Source organism: Furipterus horrens, unplaced genomic scaffold (genome assembly GCF_987537825.1).
Source record: "Furipterus horrens unplaced genomic scaffold, mFurHor1.1.pri manual_scaffold_5, whole genome shotgun sequence".
Classification (NCBI taxonomy): Eukaryota; Metazoa; Chordata; class Mammalia; order Chiroptera; family Furipteridae; genus Furipterus; species Furipterus horrens.
The window spans coordinates 198,153,479-198,172,076 of record NW_028327175.1 but is presented as its reverse complement, the minus strand read 5'-3'; the positions used below and the strand labels follow the sequence as shown (position 1 = coordinate 198,172,076).

The 18,598-nt window shown below is 50.0% G+C and overlaps 2 protein-coding genes across 2 annotated transcripts; both read left to right on the top strand.

The window, feature by feature from the left end:
- Positions 1-711: 711 nt before the first annotated feature.
- HMX2 (H6 family homeobox 2) lies at positions 712-2,500 on the top strand. Its single transcript, XM_090279582.1, has 2 exons — positions 712-979; positions 1,910-2,500. The coding sequence occupies exons 1-2, from the start codon at positions 712-714 to the stop codon at positions 2,461-2,463; spliced, it is 822 nt and encodes a 273-aa protein (XP_090135708.1). The 3' UTR covers positions 2,464-2,500.
- A 4,165-nt stretch (positions 2,501-6,665) lies between these two features.
- On the top strand, positions 6,666-16,707 carry BUB3 (BUB3 mitotic checkpoint protein). The gene is made up of 8 exons (XM_090278713.1): positions 6,666-6,761; positions 7,194-7,388; positions 7,827-7,896; positions 9,600-9,751; positions 12,226-12,384; positions 13,593-13,770; positions 13,965-14,181; positions 16,372-16,707. The coding sequence occupies exons 2-8, from the start codon at positions 7,194-7,196 to the stop codon at positions 16,379-16,381; spliced, it is 981 nt and encodes a 326-aa protein (XP_090134839.1). The 5' UTR covers positions 6,666-6,761; the 3' UTR covers positions 16,382-16,707.
- The last annotated feature ends 1,891 nt before the right edge of the window (positions 16,708-18,598 follow it).

The following is an 18,598-nucleotide window of genomic DNA, read 5'->3' as shown; positions in this document are numbered from 1 at the left end:
CATGCTCCTATTCCCAACTCTCCCCCCGTGGGCGCTTTGGCCTGGGGGCTCCTAGCACTGTTCGCTCGCTTGGACGGGGACGTGGGAGGCTCGGGGAGGGTCGTGGAGCCGCCTGTGCTGGCTCTTTCAAGGATGTGAGGACCCACCGCCTGAGGAAGGAGTCGGGGCCATTCCTGCTCAGGGCCCCGGCCAGTCCCTGGCCCAGGAAAGTGTCGGGGTCTGAGCTGTCAGAGCTGCGACAGAGGCCAGGGACCTGGCTTGAAGTCTGTGCTGCTTTCGGCTCCGGCCGTCCCTAGTTGGACACAGCAGATGCCTCCGTCCGAGCACCGCCGCTGCTTTCTCGGCCTTGGCTTTTTGAAATTTTCCGGGGCCGCTCAGCGGCGCTGCGATTGGCCACCTCCCGGTAACCTCTATGCAAATGAGGCCGCGCCACCTCCGCGCAGCCAGAGACCGGGAGAGCTGGTGGGCAAAGAAGGGGCATTCGCGTTGGGGCCGGCGGGCGCACCCAGAGCCCGGCGGCAAGGACCCCACGCAGCCGTCCTGTGCCCGCGTGTTCCCGCGCCGAGGGGACGCCTCGCCAGCTTCGCCGCCCCCTCCCCCTGACTCTCCTCCACGCCCCTCCCCCGCGCCGCCTGCCTCCCTGCACCACCTTCCACTCAGATCGTCTCTAAAGGGAGTTCTTGGTTTCCTCCGATTTCTTATGAACCCAGGATGGGCAGCAAGGAAGATGCGGGCAAGAGGTGTCCGGCAGCCGGCGGCGTCTCCAGCTTCACCATTCAGTCCATCCTGGGCGGGGGCCCCTCGGAAGCGCCACGGGAGCCCGCCGGCTGGCCTGCCAGGAAGCGCAGCCTGTCAGTGTCCTCGGAGGAGGAGGAGCCGGAGGATGGCTGGAAGGCACCTGCCTGCTTCTGCCCAGACCCGCACGGCCCCAAGGAGCCCGGCCCCAAGCACCACCCCCCCATCCCCTTTCCTTGCCTGGGTAAGGATCGCACGCCACCGGGTACACCGCAAGCAAGCTCTGGGGAGGGAAGCTGTGCCGGGGCTCTTGCGGAGGGCCCTCGCTGGCCAGAGCCGCGGCCGCCGGGGTTCCTGGTCCGAGGGGAGGAAACTTGCGCGCGGTGCAGCCACTTGGGCCCCGCGGACGCTCGGGAGGACACCGGGAGCACAGACCTCGCGTGGCGTGGACTTGGGGAAGGTTGAGTTGGAGGAACAGTGTACCATAGCGGGCAGGGCACAGAGCCGACCGCACACATGGCTCTGCCTTCAATATCCTATAAGCACATCTGATTCCTCCCAAACACGAAGTCTGAAAGTCGGGTCTGAGCGGGCTCTGCTGCAATTGCTTTCAGTGGTCTCTCTCTCTCATTGTCTCTGTCTCTCAGTCTCTCCCTCCCTCCTCCTCCTCCTCCTCCTTCTTGGAATGATTAGTGCTCCAGGATGATTGACAATGGTGCCTTTCAGAGATGGTTCCTTTTTACAACGTCTGACGAAGGGGAGTCCCGCATTAGTCCTTAGCATGATTTCCGAACAAACGGCCTGTGAAATGATGCCACTCCATAAAGCTCAGGGAACTCTTCCAGCTCAGTTATTACAAGGCAAAAATCACTCTTAAAAATGGTGTTCATGTTCCCCCTCCAGACCTCCTCCCCGTGTTGCCACATGTCCTTTCACGAAGCTGGGCGCCCAGAGACCCCAGATTCTAAGTAGCCGGATCTCTCTCCTGTTGCTTTTTAAAAGCCAGCGATGCTGGGCTTTCGGTTCCAGCTGGAGAGGGAAGGAACTGGGGTCAAAGAAGATAGGATCAAGGCTGCGGCCACTTGCCACCCCCCAGTTGGGGCCAGAGCTTGGGGGGGGGGTCTTTGAGGCCTCCCCCACCTTCATGGCCTCCTTTTCTGTTCTTACTCCCCAGGTAACCCCAAGGGCAACGGAGGCGCAGGGCCGGTGAGCTCGCAACACACGTCTTTTCTTTCTCCTTCGCACCCGGACTTTAAGGAAGATAAAGAGAGGCTCCTTCCCGCGGGCTCCCCATCGCCAGGGTCCGAACGGCCCCGGGACAATGGAGCCGAGCGGCAGGCAGGCGCCGCCAAGAAGAAGACGCGCACGGTCTTCTCGCGCAGCCAGGTGTACCAGCTCGAGTCCACCTTCGACATGAAGCGCTACCTGAGCAGCTCGGAGCGCGCCTGCCTCGCCTCCAGCCTGCAGCTCACCGAGACCCAGGTCAAGACTTGGTTCCAGAACCGCCGCAACAAGTGGAAGCGGCAGCTCTCTGCCGAGCTGGAGGCGGCCAACATGGCGCACGCGTCGGCGCAGACTCTGGTGGGAATGCCGCTGGTGTTCCGGGACAGCTCGCTGCTGCGCGTGCCGGTGCCGCGCTCCCTCGCCTTCCCCGCGCCTCTCTATTACCCCGGCAGCAACCTCTCGGCCTTACCTCTCTACAACCTGTACAACAAGCTCGACTACTGACCGGCGCGCCGGCCCCGCGCCTCCCCGCACGCCTCCCGCTGCCCGCAAGTCTGGCGCGCGCGGCCCGCTCCCAGGGGCTCCGGGGCACGGCGGCGTGTTGCCAGAAATATTAAGAAATACACCATGTGTATTCATTATCTCTTATTTATGGCCTCTGCCCTCCTTTTTTTGTTTTGATTGTTTTGGGTACTTGTCAGCATTCTTCAAAGCCAGATCTCCAGCTTTCTACCCAAAACAAACCAGTATGCTTTGAAAACCATTTTGGAAGGGATGTTCTCGGGTGGTGGGAAAGGGAGTTTCGGCTAGACTGACGTTGACTGGTAGGAAAAACATTTGAAAAACACCAACAAAGCCAGGTACTCCACTCTCCCCTTCTACACATCTGTATATGTACATGCACACACGGCCTGCCACGCCAGCCCTTGAGGGCTTTGGACAATTATCTCAAAGCCTCTTTTTGTTTCCCTCGACCCGAGGATAGGTAGGGACAAAAGGGGGAGATTTCAGATCTGTAAATATTTTTAAAGAAAGAAATAAAACATTTTAAGCATCGTTGCTAACTTTGGCGGCATTGATTGCTTGGCGTGCCAACACGTGCACCATTTTCTTGCTTTTGGGTGGAGGGGTTTGCGGCAGTGTGTTAGCAGGCTGGCTCGCCCCACGTGGAGAAGGGGGGGCCGGGGTCAGGGGTTAAAGGTTGGGACGCTGACTCTGGCAGCCTGTGGGCTGGAGCGCACCACCTTCCACTCCCTGATGCTCAATCCTGGAGCGGGATGAGGGGCACCCCAGCCGAATACAGTTCGGAAACCTGCACTGGGAGGGACAAAGGCAGGGAGGCTGCCGAAGCGGATGACTCCCCGGGAGCAAGCATCTCCCCAGCACCCGGAACGCCTTGCGCTTGGCCGCAGCAGGGCGTCCTGCGACGTGGCTCAACCGGTGACAAGAGCCTCCTCTCTAGGGGCACGGGACAGGTGGGGCAGCACTTCCTGGACCAGGTAAAGAGCCCGCTTTGGTAGTCCCCCAGCCAGGAGCGCTAGGCTTGTGACTGCGCACAGTTGCCGGGCAGGTGCCTTCCTAGCAGCTCGGGAACTGTGCGCTGAAAGGTGGCACTTCGGCCCACGAGGGATCTGAGGCTGGAGACGGCAAAGAAAATGCGGGAGGCAAAGGCGCCTCTCCTACACGCTTTCGATTGGGGGGGGAGGTGTTTATAGTTTGCGTTGTACGTGACTGAATGACCTGATCGCGGGCAAGCACGTGGCTGCTTGCATTAAATGAAAGCTTGCTGCGCATCCGGGCACCCAAGGACTTCTGCGCCCCAACACCTGAGGTTCGCACCGGTTATGAGGGCGTGGCACCGAGAGAACAGAGGCCTGAGTGTTATGCAAATCCCAGAGCCTCTCAATGTTAAATCGCAGCCACTTGTTCCTTGTAAAACGTCGGAAAAGGAAGCCTTGCGTTCAGAAGCGGCCCATGGTTTGGTGTCACTGGGACGAGCTCCAAGGTCCTCCTGCCTCCAACCCCCTGAGCTGGTGCAAAGGTGCCAGGAGCGCCGAGTTCCGATCTTATCTCTAGGAGGGAATTTTTGTGATAGACTTGACTCTGAGGCATGGAAATGGTCTGCATTTTGTGCAAGTATATAGGATATCTGTAAACCATCTGCGTGACCCGCAGTATTCTATCTAAAATGCCTGGACGCTTGTCCGTTTTGAGGTCGTATTTTTTCTTCTCACGTTAGATTTTATAAAAACTACAATCTATTTTGAGTTGACATCCGAAGGATGTTACCCACGAACACATCTGCCAATGCTAAGTTAGTTCAGTTGCATTTATTTAATATCAATTGAGTTCAATTCAATAAATATTTCCTCGGCCCTACTACTTGGTGAGAGGTATGCTAAGTATTGGATAATCAGAGAGAGAAAAAAAGTGGCACTGGATCCATTTTTTTCTGATTTATTTGGTACACATATTTTATTTCAGGGATCTTCTCTCTTTCCAGGTGATACACTTTACATTCTTCTCTTCTTCTGAAGTTTCTATTTAAATAGCCCATGCAGAAATAACAAAATTGTATTCCATCCATATGATTTTTGTCTGCATTTCCACAGATATATATATATTTTCAAAGTATTGGGTCACTATATCCTCCTTATGCTTTTCTTACAGAAGGTGGTTTTCTGTAGTCACTGTAGTCACTTAGTGGCAAAATATTGCCCTTTAAGATTTTAGGGTGACCCTTTTTTAGTTTGTCATATAGTGGGTATTTCACTCTTTTTACTATTCCAGAAATTAGTAAAGTGATACAGCAGTGTAATTAGTTCTAGAAATTCCTCTCTCTTACAAGTAACAAAGCATTAAAACACACACACACACACACACACACACACACACATACGACTTTGCATTTGGATTTCAAATGATGTTCAGGACTCCTCCACTGTGGCCAGATTTCCTATCTCAAGACTATCAATTCATTTGAATAATCAGCAAAATCATCAGCCTCCTTTCAGGTTCTAAACTGAATTTAAAAGATTGACGTTTCTTAAAACTCAAATCGAGTCTGGTTGCAACTGCATGCCCAGAGGGACCTGAATCATACACACACTGGATAATGAAATACACTTAGATTTTATTAGCGGATAATTCATGCTCAGAATCTTGGAACACTAATAGAATTAAATAAACAATGGGGAGAGGGAACCAAATAAAATTATTTGGAGTTAAAGTTATTTAGCCGAAGTTAGAATGGAGGCAAGGCACTGCATTTTAAATTCTTAACCTACCCATTAGCTTGTTGAAAGAGAAGAGACAGAGAACCCAGCCTGAGGACTGGTGAGGGGAAAGGGCAAGAATCTGACCTTTTAGCAGTGATGTCATCAATATAGTGGGGAGAGGGGTGGTCGTGTGTACATTTATTGTCAAGAATCAGAAAATAATATGCACCTGAGTCAATGTATGTGGATGCATGAAGATCAAACTTTTCCGTCTGTTAATGTACCTTAAAAGTAAAGCATTTAAACCTCAACAATTTTCTCCCACTTCAAAATTACATAGTAAAATAAGATTTTTTCCATAAAAGACAATGAAAAAGAGGTTATTGCATGGATTATATTGACAACTTTCAGTGTATTTTTAATATTTAAGAGTAATTGAGCCACAGTGTTCCAGTTACAAATTAAGTATTGGTTTTCGTTCATGGAGAGCAAATCATTTTCTTACTACAGCAGCAACCTTCTTGATTCTCCTATTTGTGGAGGATTCTAGAAACAGAAAATAGAGCAAACTGAGCTCAAAACTCTAGGGAACTGTTCGGATGGGGTGGGCTGGACAGGGAGAAGCTTGTAACTGTCATTTTAAGGCCCCCAATTAAAAATAAGTCTAAAAGAAGCATTTAAGCTTTAACACATTGCAAATTATTTGTTTCCTAGTCTGTTCACCCATCCGGACAGGGACTTCCTCCGGAGCAAGGACTGGTCTCATGAATGCATCTTCCCAGCCTCTCACAGGCCTGGCTCACAGGAGGTACTCAAATGTTTGTGAAAAGATGCAACGGAGAGACAAAGCATGGTATAAATAAGGATGAATATCTATTAGGATCAGGAGGTCCTAAGACAACAGGAAATGTGAGACCCGGGTTCATAGGTGTCAACCCAAGAAAATGAGAAAACATCAAAGCAAAATAATGCAATTCATTACAAGAAATATTTTTTTTCTCCACTTCAATTTTTGGTTAACTACACGAGCATCCAGTGAAAGGGAGAATAATTTAGCTCTATAAAAGTATTGATCAAAATAAGGTTCTTGTGTCTTTGAGATTAATTCAGATGGGGAGGGTTTCACGGGTCGAACCCCAAAGAACATCATTTTTTCTCCCTCCTAGTACTCAGAGGACTGGTAGGGCGTCGGTCTCAGGAAGACTACATTTCCCAGCGTGCCGCACACGGGTCCAAGAGGACGTGAACGCAGTCTTGGCGCGATGCTCCTTGGGAGTGGTAGTTTTCACTGGTTTAGCACAATCGCGGAGCGGGGTGTGCCTCAATCTTGTGGTAAAGCGAGACCACGTGGTCGGAAAAGCCGCCGTTTGCCTTTGAGCCGGAAGAGGATAACAAGGTTGACCGCCTCCCGGCCTCCGAGTGGACCAATCGGCTGCCTAGAGTGGGACGTTGGTATTTGAATCCAGCCAATGGCAGGCGTACGCTGGAGCTTCCTCTCCGCCTACTTTGCCGAGCCCGCAAGTGCCCTGAGCGAAGCGAGGCGGCGGCCAGCGGCGGCTAACTTGATTCCGAGGGGAACTCAAGGTAGCGGGAAGAGGCGACGGGGCGCGAAGGTGGACTCCCCGGGCCCGGAGCTGGCGGGGCCGTCCGCAGGGAGCACGTTCCGCTCCCACCGCTTTTATTTGAGGAGCATCCGGGGCAGCGGGCGCCGAGGGGAGGGGCCGAGGTGCCGGAGCCCGCGGCGGCGGGGGAGGGACGCGGTGGGCTCGGCTGGGGGCCGGAGTTAGGGGTGCGGAGGCGCGGGCCGGGCGGACTGGGGCGCTTCTGGGGCGGCGGGGGATGGAGGGGACAGGCCAGGCGGCGGGCGCGCCGGCCGCGCGCAGGCGCAGAGGCCCCGGCACCGCCGTTTCTAGGTCCTGCCCCTCGGGGGTCCCCAACAGCTTCGCCCCCCGGCCGCGGGCCCCCGTGCCCTCGCGGGCGTCGGCGGGGGTCTCGGACCGGCCGCTTGTTCCCTAGATGACCGGCTCGAACGAGTTCAAGCTGAACCAGCCGCCGGAGGACGGCATCTCCTCGGTGAAGTTCAGCCCCAACACCTCCCAGTTCCTGCTGGTCTCGTCCTGGGACACGTCGGTGCGCCTCTACGACGTGCCGGCCAACTCCATGCGGCTCAAGTACCAGCACAGCGGCGCCGTCCTGGACTGCGCCTTCTACGTAGGTGGCCGCGCGGGGCCGGGGCCGGGGCTGCTCGGGCCGGTCTCCGCGGAACTGGAGCGCTGGCCTCGGGCCCGGCGCTGGGTTTGGGCTCTTGGGGGCGCGCGACGGCGGGAACCCGGCCTCCCCGAGGCGCGGCCGTCTGGACATCGGACCGCTGGGTTCGCCATTTGCCACCAGGCGGTGACCCTTGGCTCCCTTGTTTACGGGGCCGGTTAGAGCCTGGGGCGGAGGGATAGGAGCGCCTGTTCACGCAGCTGGTCTTCCTGCACGTGCTGCCGGTCGGCTCTGTCTCGGGGCGTGTTTCTTTTCTGTCTGTCTGTCTGTTTAGAGTGAACAGTGGCATCATCTGGAGCATAAACTGATCGTTTGGCTGGGATTTTGAAACACTCCCTAAAGCGCTGTAACTTTTAAATGACCCGAAACTTTATTTTGCAGGATCCAACCCATGCCTGGAGCGGGGGATTAGATCATCAATTGAAAATGCATGATTTGAACACTGATCAAGGTAATGCGGCCTCTGACCGGTTCATTGTTTTCTCAGCTAGTGTCCTGGAGTCTGAAGTGTTTACTCAGGAAGAGCGGTTCTTGAACCGCGTTGTTCCTGAGCTGGTCAGACCCAAGCACAGACGTCTGATGCGTAGCACTGTTTCGTTTCCAGGGGTTAAGCCCTTCCAGGGACCGATCACAGAGCAGGACGCATGGGTGTTTTTTCAGTAAAGCCCGTTCTGATCTCCTGTGGCCGCCACTGACGCAAAGAGGCACTTAGCTCTGACCTTCACCTCCGGCCTCCGGGGCTGATGTTTCGGGTCTCTTTTCGGAAGCCAGTTTAATTTAGACTGAAGGCAGATGGGTTTTTAAAAAACACAGTGTTATAAAATAGCCGTCCTGTCCAGGCCCTACATTAATCCTGCTCGTGTCGTGACTTAGCATAGAAGATGCTTTAACTGCATTTATTGAATAACAAGATGGCACATTTTCTCTTCGATGGACATTTTGTAGGGGCCAGATAGGAAATGACTTACCCCCGTGTTCATGGGGACTTAGGTGCAGAGCAGAGATTGGGGTGGACCCCAAATGCACAGAGCTCTCTAGCAGAGCTCTCCCCCTGTTTTCGGGGTATACGTGTATGTTAGACATAGACGTGCTTGAAGGAGACGGCAGGTCACAGAGACGTGACTAGGTGAGTATGAGCTGGACAGTGGGAGGGTGGCTAGAGGATGGGCACAATATTTTGTCAAAAAACGACCCAATAAGAAGAGGCTGTTGCAGGAAAGTCACTTTGCATCGTCGCTTCTAACTGCAGGTGTTTGGTTTTGTTTGCCAGCAGCTGTTTCTACATAATAAGCTAGTGTGCGGGTTTAGGCCCTATTCGTTAAAAAAGACACTAAGATGGGGAAAAACACTGAAAAGCAAACTTAAAAACATTTTCAATGCTGGAGACCATAATTAAGGGAATTAGCTGTTTATTCTCCAAAGGTCATTGCTGAACTTAGGAGATTTTTTTTTTTCTTGTTTAAATGGTATAATTTTTAAACAGGTAGCTTTCCTGTTTCAGGATCAAGACCACATTGTTCTTTGCTGTATCCTTAGCATTTGGCATAGATTCTAACACGTAGTAGACATTTAGTAGGTGTTATAGTTGAATGAATGAGTGAGAGAATGAAGAATTGAGACTGAAAGGAAAAAATTGTGTGTTGGAAGTCTGGCCCATCATGGAAACCAGGCGGATTAATCATAAGACTTCATTCCTTCTTCATCCCCAGATCCGAGATAATCTATTACCACTTTCATAAGTCTTTTGTAAGTGTTGGGTTAACGTGGTAAGTTTTATTCAGATCCCGACGACGAGTTACCCACTCGTTTGTTCGCTCAGCAGGCGTTTCTGGAGCACCGACCATACATCAGAGCCTGTGCTGCATACAGTCAGAACCGCAGAGGTGAACAAGGTTCCTTTCAGAAAGGAATCTGAATTAAGTGAGGAAGGCCTCTGATGGTGTCGTGCCAGTGAGTGCAGCTGTGCACTGCCAGGCCAACAGAGGATGGGTGACTTGGTCGTCACGAGGAGACTTCTGCGTGCAGCTTTTCCTTAGAGCTGGTGGAAGTGGGTTCATTAGAGTAGAACGAATGTCACCTTCTGTTGTTCACTTGAATTTTTTGTTTTTCAGATGTAGTAAAACTGGTCTTTTTTTTTTTTTTTCTCCTCTATAGAAAATCTTGTTGGAACCCATGATGCGCCTATCCGATGTGTTGAATACTGTCCAGAAGTAAACGTGATGGTCACTGGGAGTTGGGATCAAACAGTTAAACTGTGGGACCCCAGAACTCCTTGTAACGCTGGGACCTTCTCTCAGCCTGAAAAGGTGGGCTCTCTGTATTCGTTGTAGGAATTACGGTCCTTGGGGTGAATTGATGCATGTTTGATGAATGTGGTATTGAATATTGAGTTAAGACTTGACAAGTCTATTTTACAAATCCACATATGTAGAAGTATTTTGATGCAAAGGAAAATATATTTTGGTTAACATTTTCTATCAGTTGTCATGTTTGTACTGGAGAGCACTAGCTTAAATAGTAAATTTCCATGGATTGTTAATGCTTTCTATCCCAGGACTGAGATTTTCAGAGAAGTCGTTTAGCAAAGACTGTAGCAAAGACTGTGGATTGCCTTAACCTGGGTGTGACGTGTCCAGACTAAAAGCGGGGTGGAGCATCCCTCATTCTCTTACGACCTGCAGTTTCATCTGAGTTCGCTGTTGAGAGGGTGAAGTGGGTCATCATTTCAGGCTGCACGAGGGAGGTGGCCTGTATTGCCGTGTTTGGCCATTTACTTATTTATTTTTGATACTGACACATGTAGTTGGAAGGTTCTAGTGAACCAAGCTTCTTAAAACCGAGTCTTTGTCTGTTATTTTAACCTTTGGATCTGCACTGTGAGAGTGTCATTGAGCCTTCTTGCTGTGCCCTCATCAGACTTGATCAAGTGGTAGTTAATTTTAAAGATGGATTGTTTTAGCAGTTTAGAGGTATCCTTCACTTGCGTCTACTTCCTCAGTGTAAATATACTATTCCGTTCCCGTTAACTGTCATTATGTACTGTAGTGCATCCAAGGAGCCATTATTTTTGTCACTCATAGTCGAATCCACTCCTGGCAAGACCTTTGTTCAGAGTAAAATAATTGCATTGTTTCTAGCTTTGATTTATGGTTGTATGTAACATGTTAAGAGCCGTGATAAATTGCTGACAGAATATCATATAATGGACAGCCACACTGACTGAATCAAGCTGCTTATTGGTTCAGCAAGGTTCATTATGTCACTTTTTTTAATACTTCCTTTGATAAATGTATATACCTAGTCAGTAGCAAGACAGTGGCTTCACTTGATTTATGATCAGTGCGGACAGAAGGCACTATTAGAATCTTGTGTCACCTGTATAAAGATTTAAGATAAAATTTTCAATCTGATTGTACTATCATAAATTGATTTCTTTCTGGATGCTGTGTTTTTTAAGTTTGGTGTTTCATGTGACTTGTTAATTTCTATTTTTCTACAAACATTTTGTTCTCTGAATAAACTGGTAAATCTATTTCTCTTATTTAAATATGCCTCTGTTAAACATACTGTTGTAAATCTTTCAATTCCTTTTCCTTCCCTTGGTCAAAATAGGTGTTGGCTCTTAAGGCCAGATTGTGGAGATGGTTGGGTTGTTACAGGGTTAGACCTGACTTGTTGTTTTTGACTGGTGGTATGTAGTTAACATGTTAGTGATTATTAACCATATGGTTTAATGTGTTAAAAGAGATGTCTTAATGTGTTATGGGGTCTTTTCATTTTTTATAATGATTCTTCAGGTTTTAAGATATGAAATCAGATTAAATTAAGTTGCTTATTAACAAAAAGTAATAATCAGAAATAGTTTTGTATATGAAGTCTAAATTTAAAAAAAAAAAGATTTAATGTGATCAGGAAAGTACATTTGCCACCATTTTGATAGGTTTGCTATCTGTGTGTCTCCGAATAACATACTTGAAATTAACCACTTTAAATCCTTGTGTGTAGGAGGCTTTATGATTTAGTATAAAGGAATTTTTGTGGAAGTTGTTCTAACATTGGAAAATGGCGTTATGAGGGGAAAAACCACTTTTTAGGACAATATGCTTTTAAGATTTTTCCTGAAGCTGGCTCTATTTTGATTTGTTTAGTATGATGTCAGGGCATAAGAATTTGCTTTGTCATATGCCAGACACTATGCTCTTCTTTTAATTTTGAGTCCACGTGCCACCAAAAGCAACTAAGCAGCTAATTAATATGGCTCCCTCGCTCTTCCTGGAAAGGCCTGTTTGTCATTTAGTGTGACCGCTGGGAAATGCAGATTTTAGAGTTACAGCACGAAACCTTGTTCCAGAAGGCGGTCATAGAAAAATAACTTTGAAAGTGATTATGTTATGAAAAGCCAGAAGCCCCTTGAAAGGCATCTTGGATTGTTTTATGGCTTTATTGTCTCCTTGTTGAGTACTTTCTATACTTTGATATTGTCACTAAGTGAAACAAGGTTGGAAAAGTTAAAAATTTAATTTGTTTCAGTAATGAAGTCTTCACAGTGCTTTTTGTAATTAATTAGGATATACATTATATGATACTTGGTCACATATTAAGACTGTTTTGGGCTAATTAGTTGGTTTGCGTAACTCTGGTATTTAAAATTTGGTCCCTGTGTTTGGGACCCTGAGCAGCTAACTTTTTAAGTGGTTTTCTGATTATTGGACTTTACTGCGGGTTGACAAGCCATTTGCAGGCAGGTAGATGACTTACCGATCTCGGTCTGTCCCGGAAGGTGTACACGCTCTCCGTGTCCGGGGACCGGCTCATCGTGGGCACGGCGGGCCGCCGCGTGCTGGTGTGGGACCTGCGGAACATGGGCTACGTGCAGCAGCGCCGCGAGTCCAGCCTCAAGTACCAGACGCGCTGCATCCGCGCCTTCCCCAACAAGCAGGTGCGCCCGGCCCCCGGCCCTCCCGCCTCAGGACCTGAAAATACTGTGGCTGTGTAATCACGACTGGGTCCCTGCCTTTTAGAAACTGCCTTGTCTTTGGAGGCGGGATTTGGAATTTGTTAGGTATGTTTCTGACGTCCTCGCGTTAAAAGGTTGCGTGCTAACCCGGCTTTCGAGGCAACCTTGATGTTCAGAGGGGCCGAGTGATTGACAGAGGCCCCCACCCCCGCACTGGTCCTGGGTCGGGTGCCCGACAGGTGTACAGCAGCTGCGGGAGGTTCTGCAGCTTCTTCGGCTTCCAAGCCAGTGAATTCAGGTTTGAGTCTGGGACTTAAGGGTTAATTGAGGGTTACGGAGCCTGCCGGTGTCCCTCCCTCTTTCCTCTCGGCAACCTCAGTGCAAATAGAGTTCTGCAGCGAGTCCGGCCCAGAACTCGGGGTTTTTAGAGGCGCGCCCCTCACGCAGTGACTCCCTCTTGGCGTCCAGACTGGGCCCCCTTCCCTCCTCCTTGCTAAGCGAGAGGGCCCCGTTTGTCAGGGACCCCTTCTCCCCGCAGACCCTCAAGGTTAGGGGGGCGGTGTGGGCGGCCGCTGCAGGGGTTCTGCCGGAGGGACCGTCGTCATAGACGGCAGGGACCTTGGAGGTCTGGGGCCGCCCTCTCGTGGTCGTGGGCCACCCCGCCCGTGCCCGCCGTGCTGGCCGTGGGCATCGCAGATGAGGAGTTGCAGTTACTGGGACCCCTAGAGATTTAAATTCGTGATTAAAATGTGCTTGTGTTTATAAGTGTGTTTATGTCTTACATCTAAAATTTTCTGTCAGAGTAGGTTTCCAGTTTATAATGGAGGTCTAACTAAAAGTAAGATTTTACTGATTTTTTTTTTTTTTTTGGTCTCCATAAGTCGTTTTTCAGGAGTAAATCTTTTTCATACCTTGAAGAATTAAAGAAAAAAATACAGAGATTTTATATTTATCTTGGACGTAATGACAGTAGCCTTATTTCTTAAATAAAACTAGTGTCAGTGTCCTTAAGTTTTCGGAATAATTATAACCGTGTTAGTAGGGCTTAAGCCCTCTGTTAAAGCCTGGCCACACTTTCCTTGTCTCTCTGAGATGCGCTCCCTCTGCCGTGGGTTGGATGTGGGTGCTTGGGCCTTGTTTCCGGAAGGCGAACCCACCGTCGGTGGCCGCCCCGGCCCCCCTCTCGGCAGGGCTACGTGCTGAGCTCCATCGAAGGCCGCGTGGCCGTGGAGTACCTGGACCCGAGCCCCGAGGTGCAGAAGAAGAAGTACGCCTTCAAGTGCCACCGGCTCAAGGAGAACAACATCGAGCAGATCTACCCCGTGAACGCCATCTCCTTCCACAACGTCCACAACACGTTCGCCACGGGTAGGGGCGCCGGTGTCCGGGGCGGCGGGGGTGCTGCTGGCCCGGGGCGCGGGCTGGCGCGGGCGGAGCTGTAGAGAGCGGCGCTGGCTTTCTGTGGTGTTTCGGGAGAGCTGTGCCTTCTGTGGCCGGAACGGGAACGGTCATTTCCGTGTCTGCTTTGAAGCTTCGTTTAACTTGTTCAAAATCACTCGCAGGTGGTTCCGATGGCTTCGTAAACATCTGGGACCCGTTTAACAAAAAGCGGCTGTGCCAGTTCCATCGGTACCCCACCAGCATCGCGTCCCTCGCCTTCAGCAACGACGGGACCACGCTCGCCATCGCGTCGTCATATATGTACGAAATGGACGACACAGACCACCCCGAAGATGGTATCTTCATTCGCCAAGTGACAGACGCAGAGACAAAACCCAAGTGAGTGTGCTTCACCTGTGCTGGGGCCTGTTCTTGCAGTCAACCCAGGATTTATTAATTTTTCTAAACTCATGAATAGCATTGTTGCTGCCTGCTCGATATTGCAGCTGACTGTAGGGCTGGAGTTGATTTTATCTCGTTCCCCCAAGCTTTCAATATCCGTAGGTTGATAGACGTCTGGTGGATAAAATTGTGCCTGGTTGTTCTGTGGAGAAGGATGTCAAACTCTCATTCTTCTTGAATGGGCACTATTATTTGAATCTCTGGAGTTATTACTAGCTCATTGCTTGAAAATTAAGTTGAGGAATTCAAGAATAATTTATTTAAGCAAATTCTATTTAAGATATTTAAGAATTTGAACTGCCAAAAAATCTTTCCTCTCCACAGAGTTTGTTTCTTTAATATTTACACAGAGGGAATGACCTGCAGGTCTTATTGGAAACCCGGAGTACTATGGCCTTGCCTGGAGAATAGTACGTTTCCTTAGTTTTGAAGTTTTCGCAGCTGTCCATGGCTCTTGGTTGACAGAGAGGAACCATTCCCAGTTTTTGGCACCAACAGGGCAAAGCTCTTTCCTTAGTAACGTGCACCAGGCTTCAGGGAAAACTGAGACTTGGGCCCCTGGTAAACCCAAAGCAGAGTCTCCCCCAGGTGTCCTGTCCTGTGCCTTGTCCCTCTGCACCCAGGCCCGTGCAGGGAGCCCTTCGTAAACACCAGCCTTTATGGGGCACCGGAATGTTTTCAGGGCTCCTTTATTCTTCTGAATTGGTTGAGTCCCTGCGAGGGGGCAGAATATTAAATACTCAGTATCATGGGTACTTTTACAGGTTGGACTTTAGAAAAGACTTGGCATGTGAAGCCTGCTGGGTGCAGGGCTGTGTTTACATTTGCTCGCTCTCTCTGTGTCTTGTCCTGGCCGGCCATTTTGGTCTCATGCTGTTCTTTTTTCTTTTGAACTTGTAGGTCACCATGTACTTGACAAGATTTCATTTACTTAAGTGCCGTGTTAATGATAATAAAAACAATTCGTACTCCTTAATAGTGGATTTATTATTATTAACAAAGAAACCAGGGGAAAATATTAATTTTAATATTATAAGAACCTGAAAATAACGGATAAGAGGTTTTTTATTGATTTTTTTAAACAAACACTTCTCTTGAGTGCACGGGATGGTTTGATGGTTTGCTGCTTTAAAGGTGCCCGGGCAGACAGAACTGGGGGGCAGCCACGGCGCTGTGAGAACCGGTTTTGACCTTGGTGATTTTGTTTCCACTGTGGAAAGAAGTGTTTGTAAATAAAGAGAGGGAATAAAAATCCCTTTGCGTTTTTTCTGGACCTTTAATGGCGGAATAAAAGGCTCTTGAGCCGTGTGTTTCTCTTGCTGGTTCTAGTTGCTCATTCTAAAGCTGCTTCAGACTGCCTCATGAGGAGGTTAATCTGCAATTAAACAATATTTCCTCTTGGCCGTCCATTATTTTCTGAAGCAGATGGTTCATCATTTCCTGGGCTGTTAAACAAAGCGAGGTTAAGGTTAGACTCTTGGGAATCAGCTAGTTTTCAATCTTATTAGGGTGCAGAAGGAAAACTAATAAGAAAACCTCCTAACATCATTTTGTGACTGTAAACAATTATTTATTAGCAAACAATTGATCCCAGAAGGGCAAATTGTTTGAGTCAGTAATGAGCTGAGAAAAGACAGAGCATATCTGTGTATTTGGAAAAATAATCGTAACGTAATTGCAGTACATTTAGGCAGGCATCTATTTGGACCTGTTTCTATCTCTAAATGAATTTTTGGAAACATTAATGAGGTTTACATATTTTTCTGACATTTATATAGTTCTCATGTCCATTTCAGTTGCCCAGCCGCTGGTGATTAAGGTTAAAAAGAAAAAAATTATGGGGAGATTCGTTCCAATGTAATGCCCTGAAGCAGAGCACGAACTTAGCTTGGCCTGTTTTAAGTGGTTCCCAGCAGGACTTCTGCTGCCAGCCTTTCTCTTCTGCTTACACGCAAATGTGTGTTTCTGAACGGGCCTTGGACCTTCACTGAAACTTACTTTATTCATGGTGTATTCTGTTTTTAAATTCTTTTGATATGGAGAAGGGTCTTATTTTATTAAGTATTTCAGTGAAAACTTAGGGTTAAGTCTGAATCTGTCTTCTGAAATATACTTTCTTCTTTGCAGGTCCACCTGATCATCTCGTGGAAGTGGCCTCTCTCTGGAAAGACCTGCTTTCCGTCCTACAGATGTGCTCTGACCCCCCGAGGGACGCGCTGTAGTCGTGTGGGTCCCTTACTCAGTGTGGGGATTTCTCTGTTTTCTGTCTGACACGAAACCTGCCCGCGCCCTTTCACACTCTGTGTCGGACGGGGGGGTCCCGGGGTCCTGGCGCGGCCGCCGGGAGGGTGGTTTTTCTCCCAGCGAGCCCCCTTGCTTTTTGTGAGCGGCTTGACTCTTTCTGTAAAGTAATCTGAACCTGTTCTGTCCGTGCCGTCTAATAAATCAGATTCAGAACCCTTACATGTCGGGTGTTTTCAAATGTTGGTAATTAATGTAATTTACTTAGTGAAGAAGCTTCTGTAGAGCAGAGCTCCCTTCATCAAGGGCCTGGGGTGGCGGGTGACATTTCACCCTGAGGGCCGTGCGGCCGCACTTAATTATGTCTGTTCTGATGTACATCGGGATTCTGCCCTGGAGAGGCGATCTGTTGGAGTCCTGCCCATCCCCTCGTGCCTCTTGCCGGGTCAGCGGGGCCCGTGCGGGCTGGGCACGGGCTGCAGGGCGGCTGCCCGGCACCCCGAGGCACGACTCCTGGAAGTGCTCGTTCGGGGGAGCTCGTGCAGCTCGCACGCCCTCGTGCTGGTGCAGCCGCCGTGGGCACAGAGACCCGGACGACAGACCGTCTGTGCTTATCCATCACACGTCAGGTCAGAGCGAAGCCCTCGGGATGGTGAATAAGTGATGGGGCGGCCCTTCAGTGTCGTTCCGTGCCGCCTAAAGCCGTACCCGCTGGGTTGAGGACGGAGCATCAATCTAAAATGCTTAACCGAGAGAGAAGGAATACAGGACCGTAAATTAGGGCGGTGTTTTTGATGTCGTGTGGGAGAGCTGGACGTCCTCTTGTCCCTTGAGACCAAGCGTGTCCCCACCGCCGCCGTGCGCCTCTTACCCAGCTCCCCTCCACAGTTTGTCCCAAGGGCCCCAGAGGGGCAGTATCTCAGCGTTTTCCTTGGTTTCCTGTACTCAGTTTTTCTTCTCTAATTTTGCGTGTCTCCTATGTTTGTCTTTTTTTCCCTACTGCTCCTATCCCATGGCCTTCAAGGGGCCCTCTGCCCATCTGGGGGCGTGTAACAGCCTCCCGTTTCTGCCCCAAGCCCCCGCTCTTCTGGAGTAGTGACTATCACACGTTTAAGCTGTGACCCAAGTGTGAACTGCATTTGAACTTTGGTCCAGAAGACAAGAGGTCAGTGCAGGCTGTACACTAGAGCAACGATTGATGGACCTGCTTGCCTTTTGTACATGTGATGCATGTGTCAGTTTGCTTTCTCTTTTTTTTCCTAAAAGAAGTGTTGGTGATGGCCTGTGACCTGCTCTTTTAACAAATGCCTTGCCACCTCTAATGTGAACAAACTGCTGTATACCACATAGGACTTTAAAAACTCTGGCTCTGTCTATCATGCCGTGCGTGGGGCCCTCTCCTGTTCCCCTTCCCCACAGTAGCCCGTCCCTCACCTCCTAGGGGGGTCAGCTGCCTCCGGGGCCTGCCGACCACCAGGGAGGGACTGCTGGGCACGTGCTCTCAGCGGAGCCGGGCTGGGACTGGCCTTCGCTGGGAATTCTGGCCAGTGGGTGGGAAGGTTCTGCGTGCCGCCACTCAGTGTACAGCAGCAGGTTCTCCTTTGTTCTGGGGGAATCCGGGCCGTTAGAAGGACGAGGGCCAGACGACCCCGTTCACCTTGCGGTTAAGCCCTGCGTTGTTCTGCCTTTGTCGTTCCACTTGGTATTTCCGAAGTGTTCTGCTCTGCACTTCTGTCCTCAGTGACAAAGGATTCTTCTGGGCAGACAGGCCAGACCTCTTCCCTCAGTGGGAGGGGACTTGGTGCCCTTTCGCCTCCGAAGAGCTCGGGGAACTGGCAGTAAAGAAATGCCCGTAACATCGTTTAAGCAGTTTCCCCCAACTTCCTTTGACCCTGAGCGTCTGTCCTGCCACGTCCCCGGCCCCCGCTGCAGCTTACCTGTTATCAGTTCCCCTGAAACACCGGAATCCTCTTCCTCTTGAGTGCCAGGCCATTCCCTTCACTGCCACTCAGATGCACACGCTGAGTCCCACGTTCACGGTCTGCTCAGGGCGTTTCTTTTTCTCAATTGTTCTTCCGGTTTTCCTATGAACCCTGCAGGTACTGTTCATGAG

What these genes read in the sequence shown, in the direction of transcription:
- HMX2 (XM_090279582.1), top strand. Translation starts at nt 712, where the DNA reads ATGGGCAGCAAGGAAGATGCGGGCAAGAGGTGTCCGGCAGCCGGCGGC. An exon ending in CATCCCCTTTCCTTGCCTGG is followed by an intron (nt 980 to 1,909) that starts GTAAGGATCGCA and finishes CTTACTCCCCAG; the next exon opens with GTAACCCCAAGGGCAACGGA.
- BUB3 (XM_090278713.1), top strand. Translation starts at nt 7,194, where the DNA reads ATGACCGGCTCGAACGAGTTCAAGCTGAACCAGCCGCCGGAGGACGGC. An exon ending in TGATTTGAACACTGATCAAG is followed by an intron (nt 7,897 to 9,599) that starts GTAATGCGGCCT and finishes TCTCCTCTATAG; the next exon opens with AAAATCTTGTTGGAACCCAT. An exon ending in CCACAACACGTTCGCCACGG is followed by an intron (nt 13,771 to 13,964) that starts GTAGGGGCGCCG and finishes AATCACTCGCAG; the next exon opens with GTGGTTCCGATGGCTTCGTA.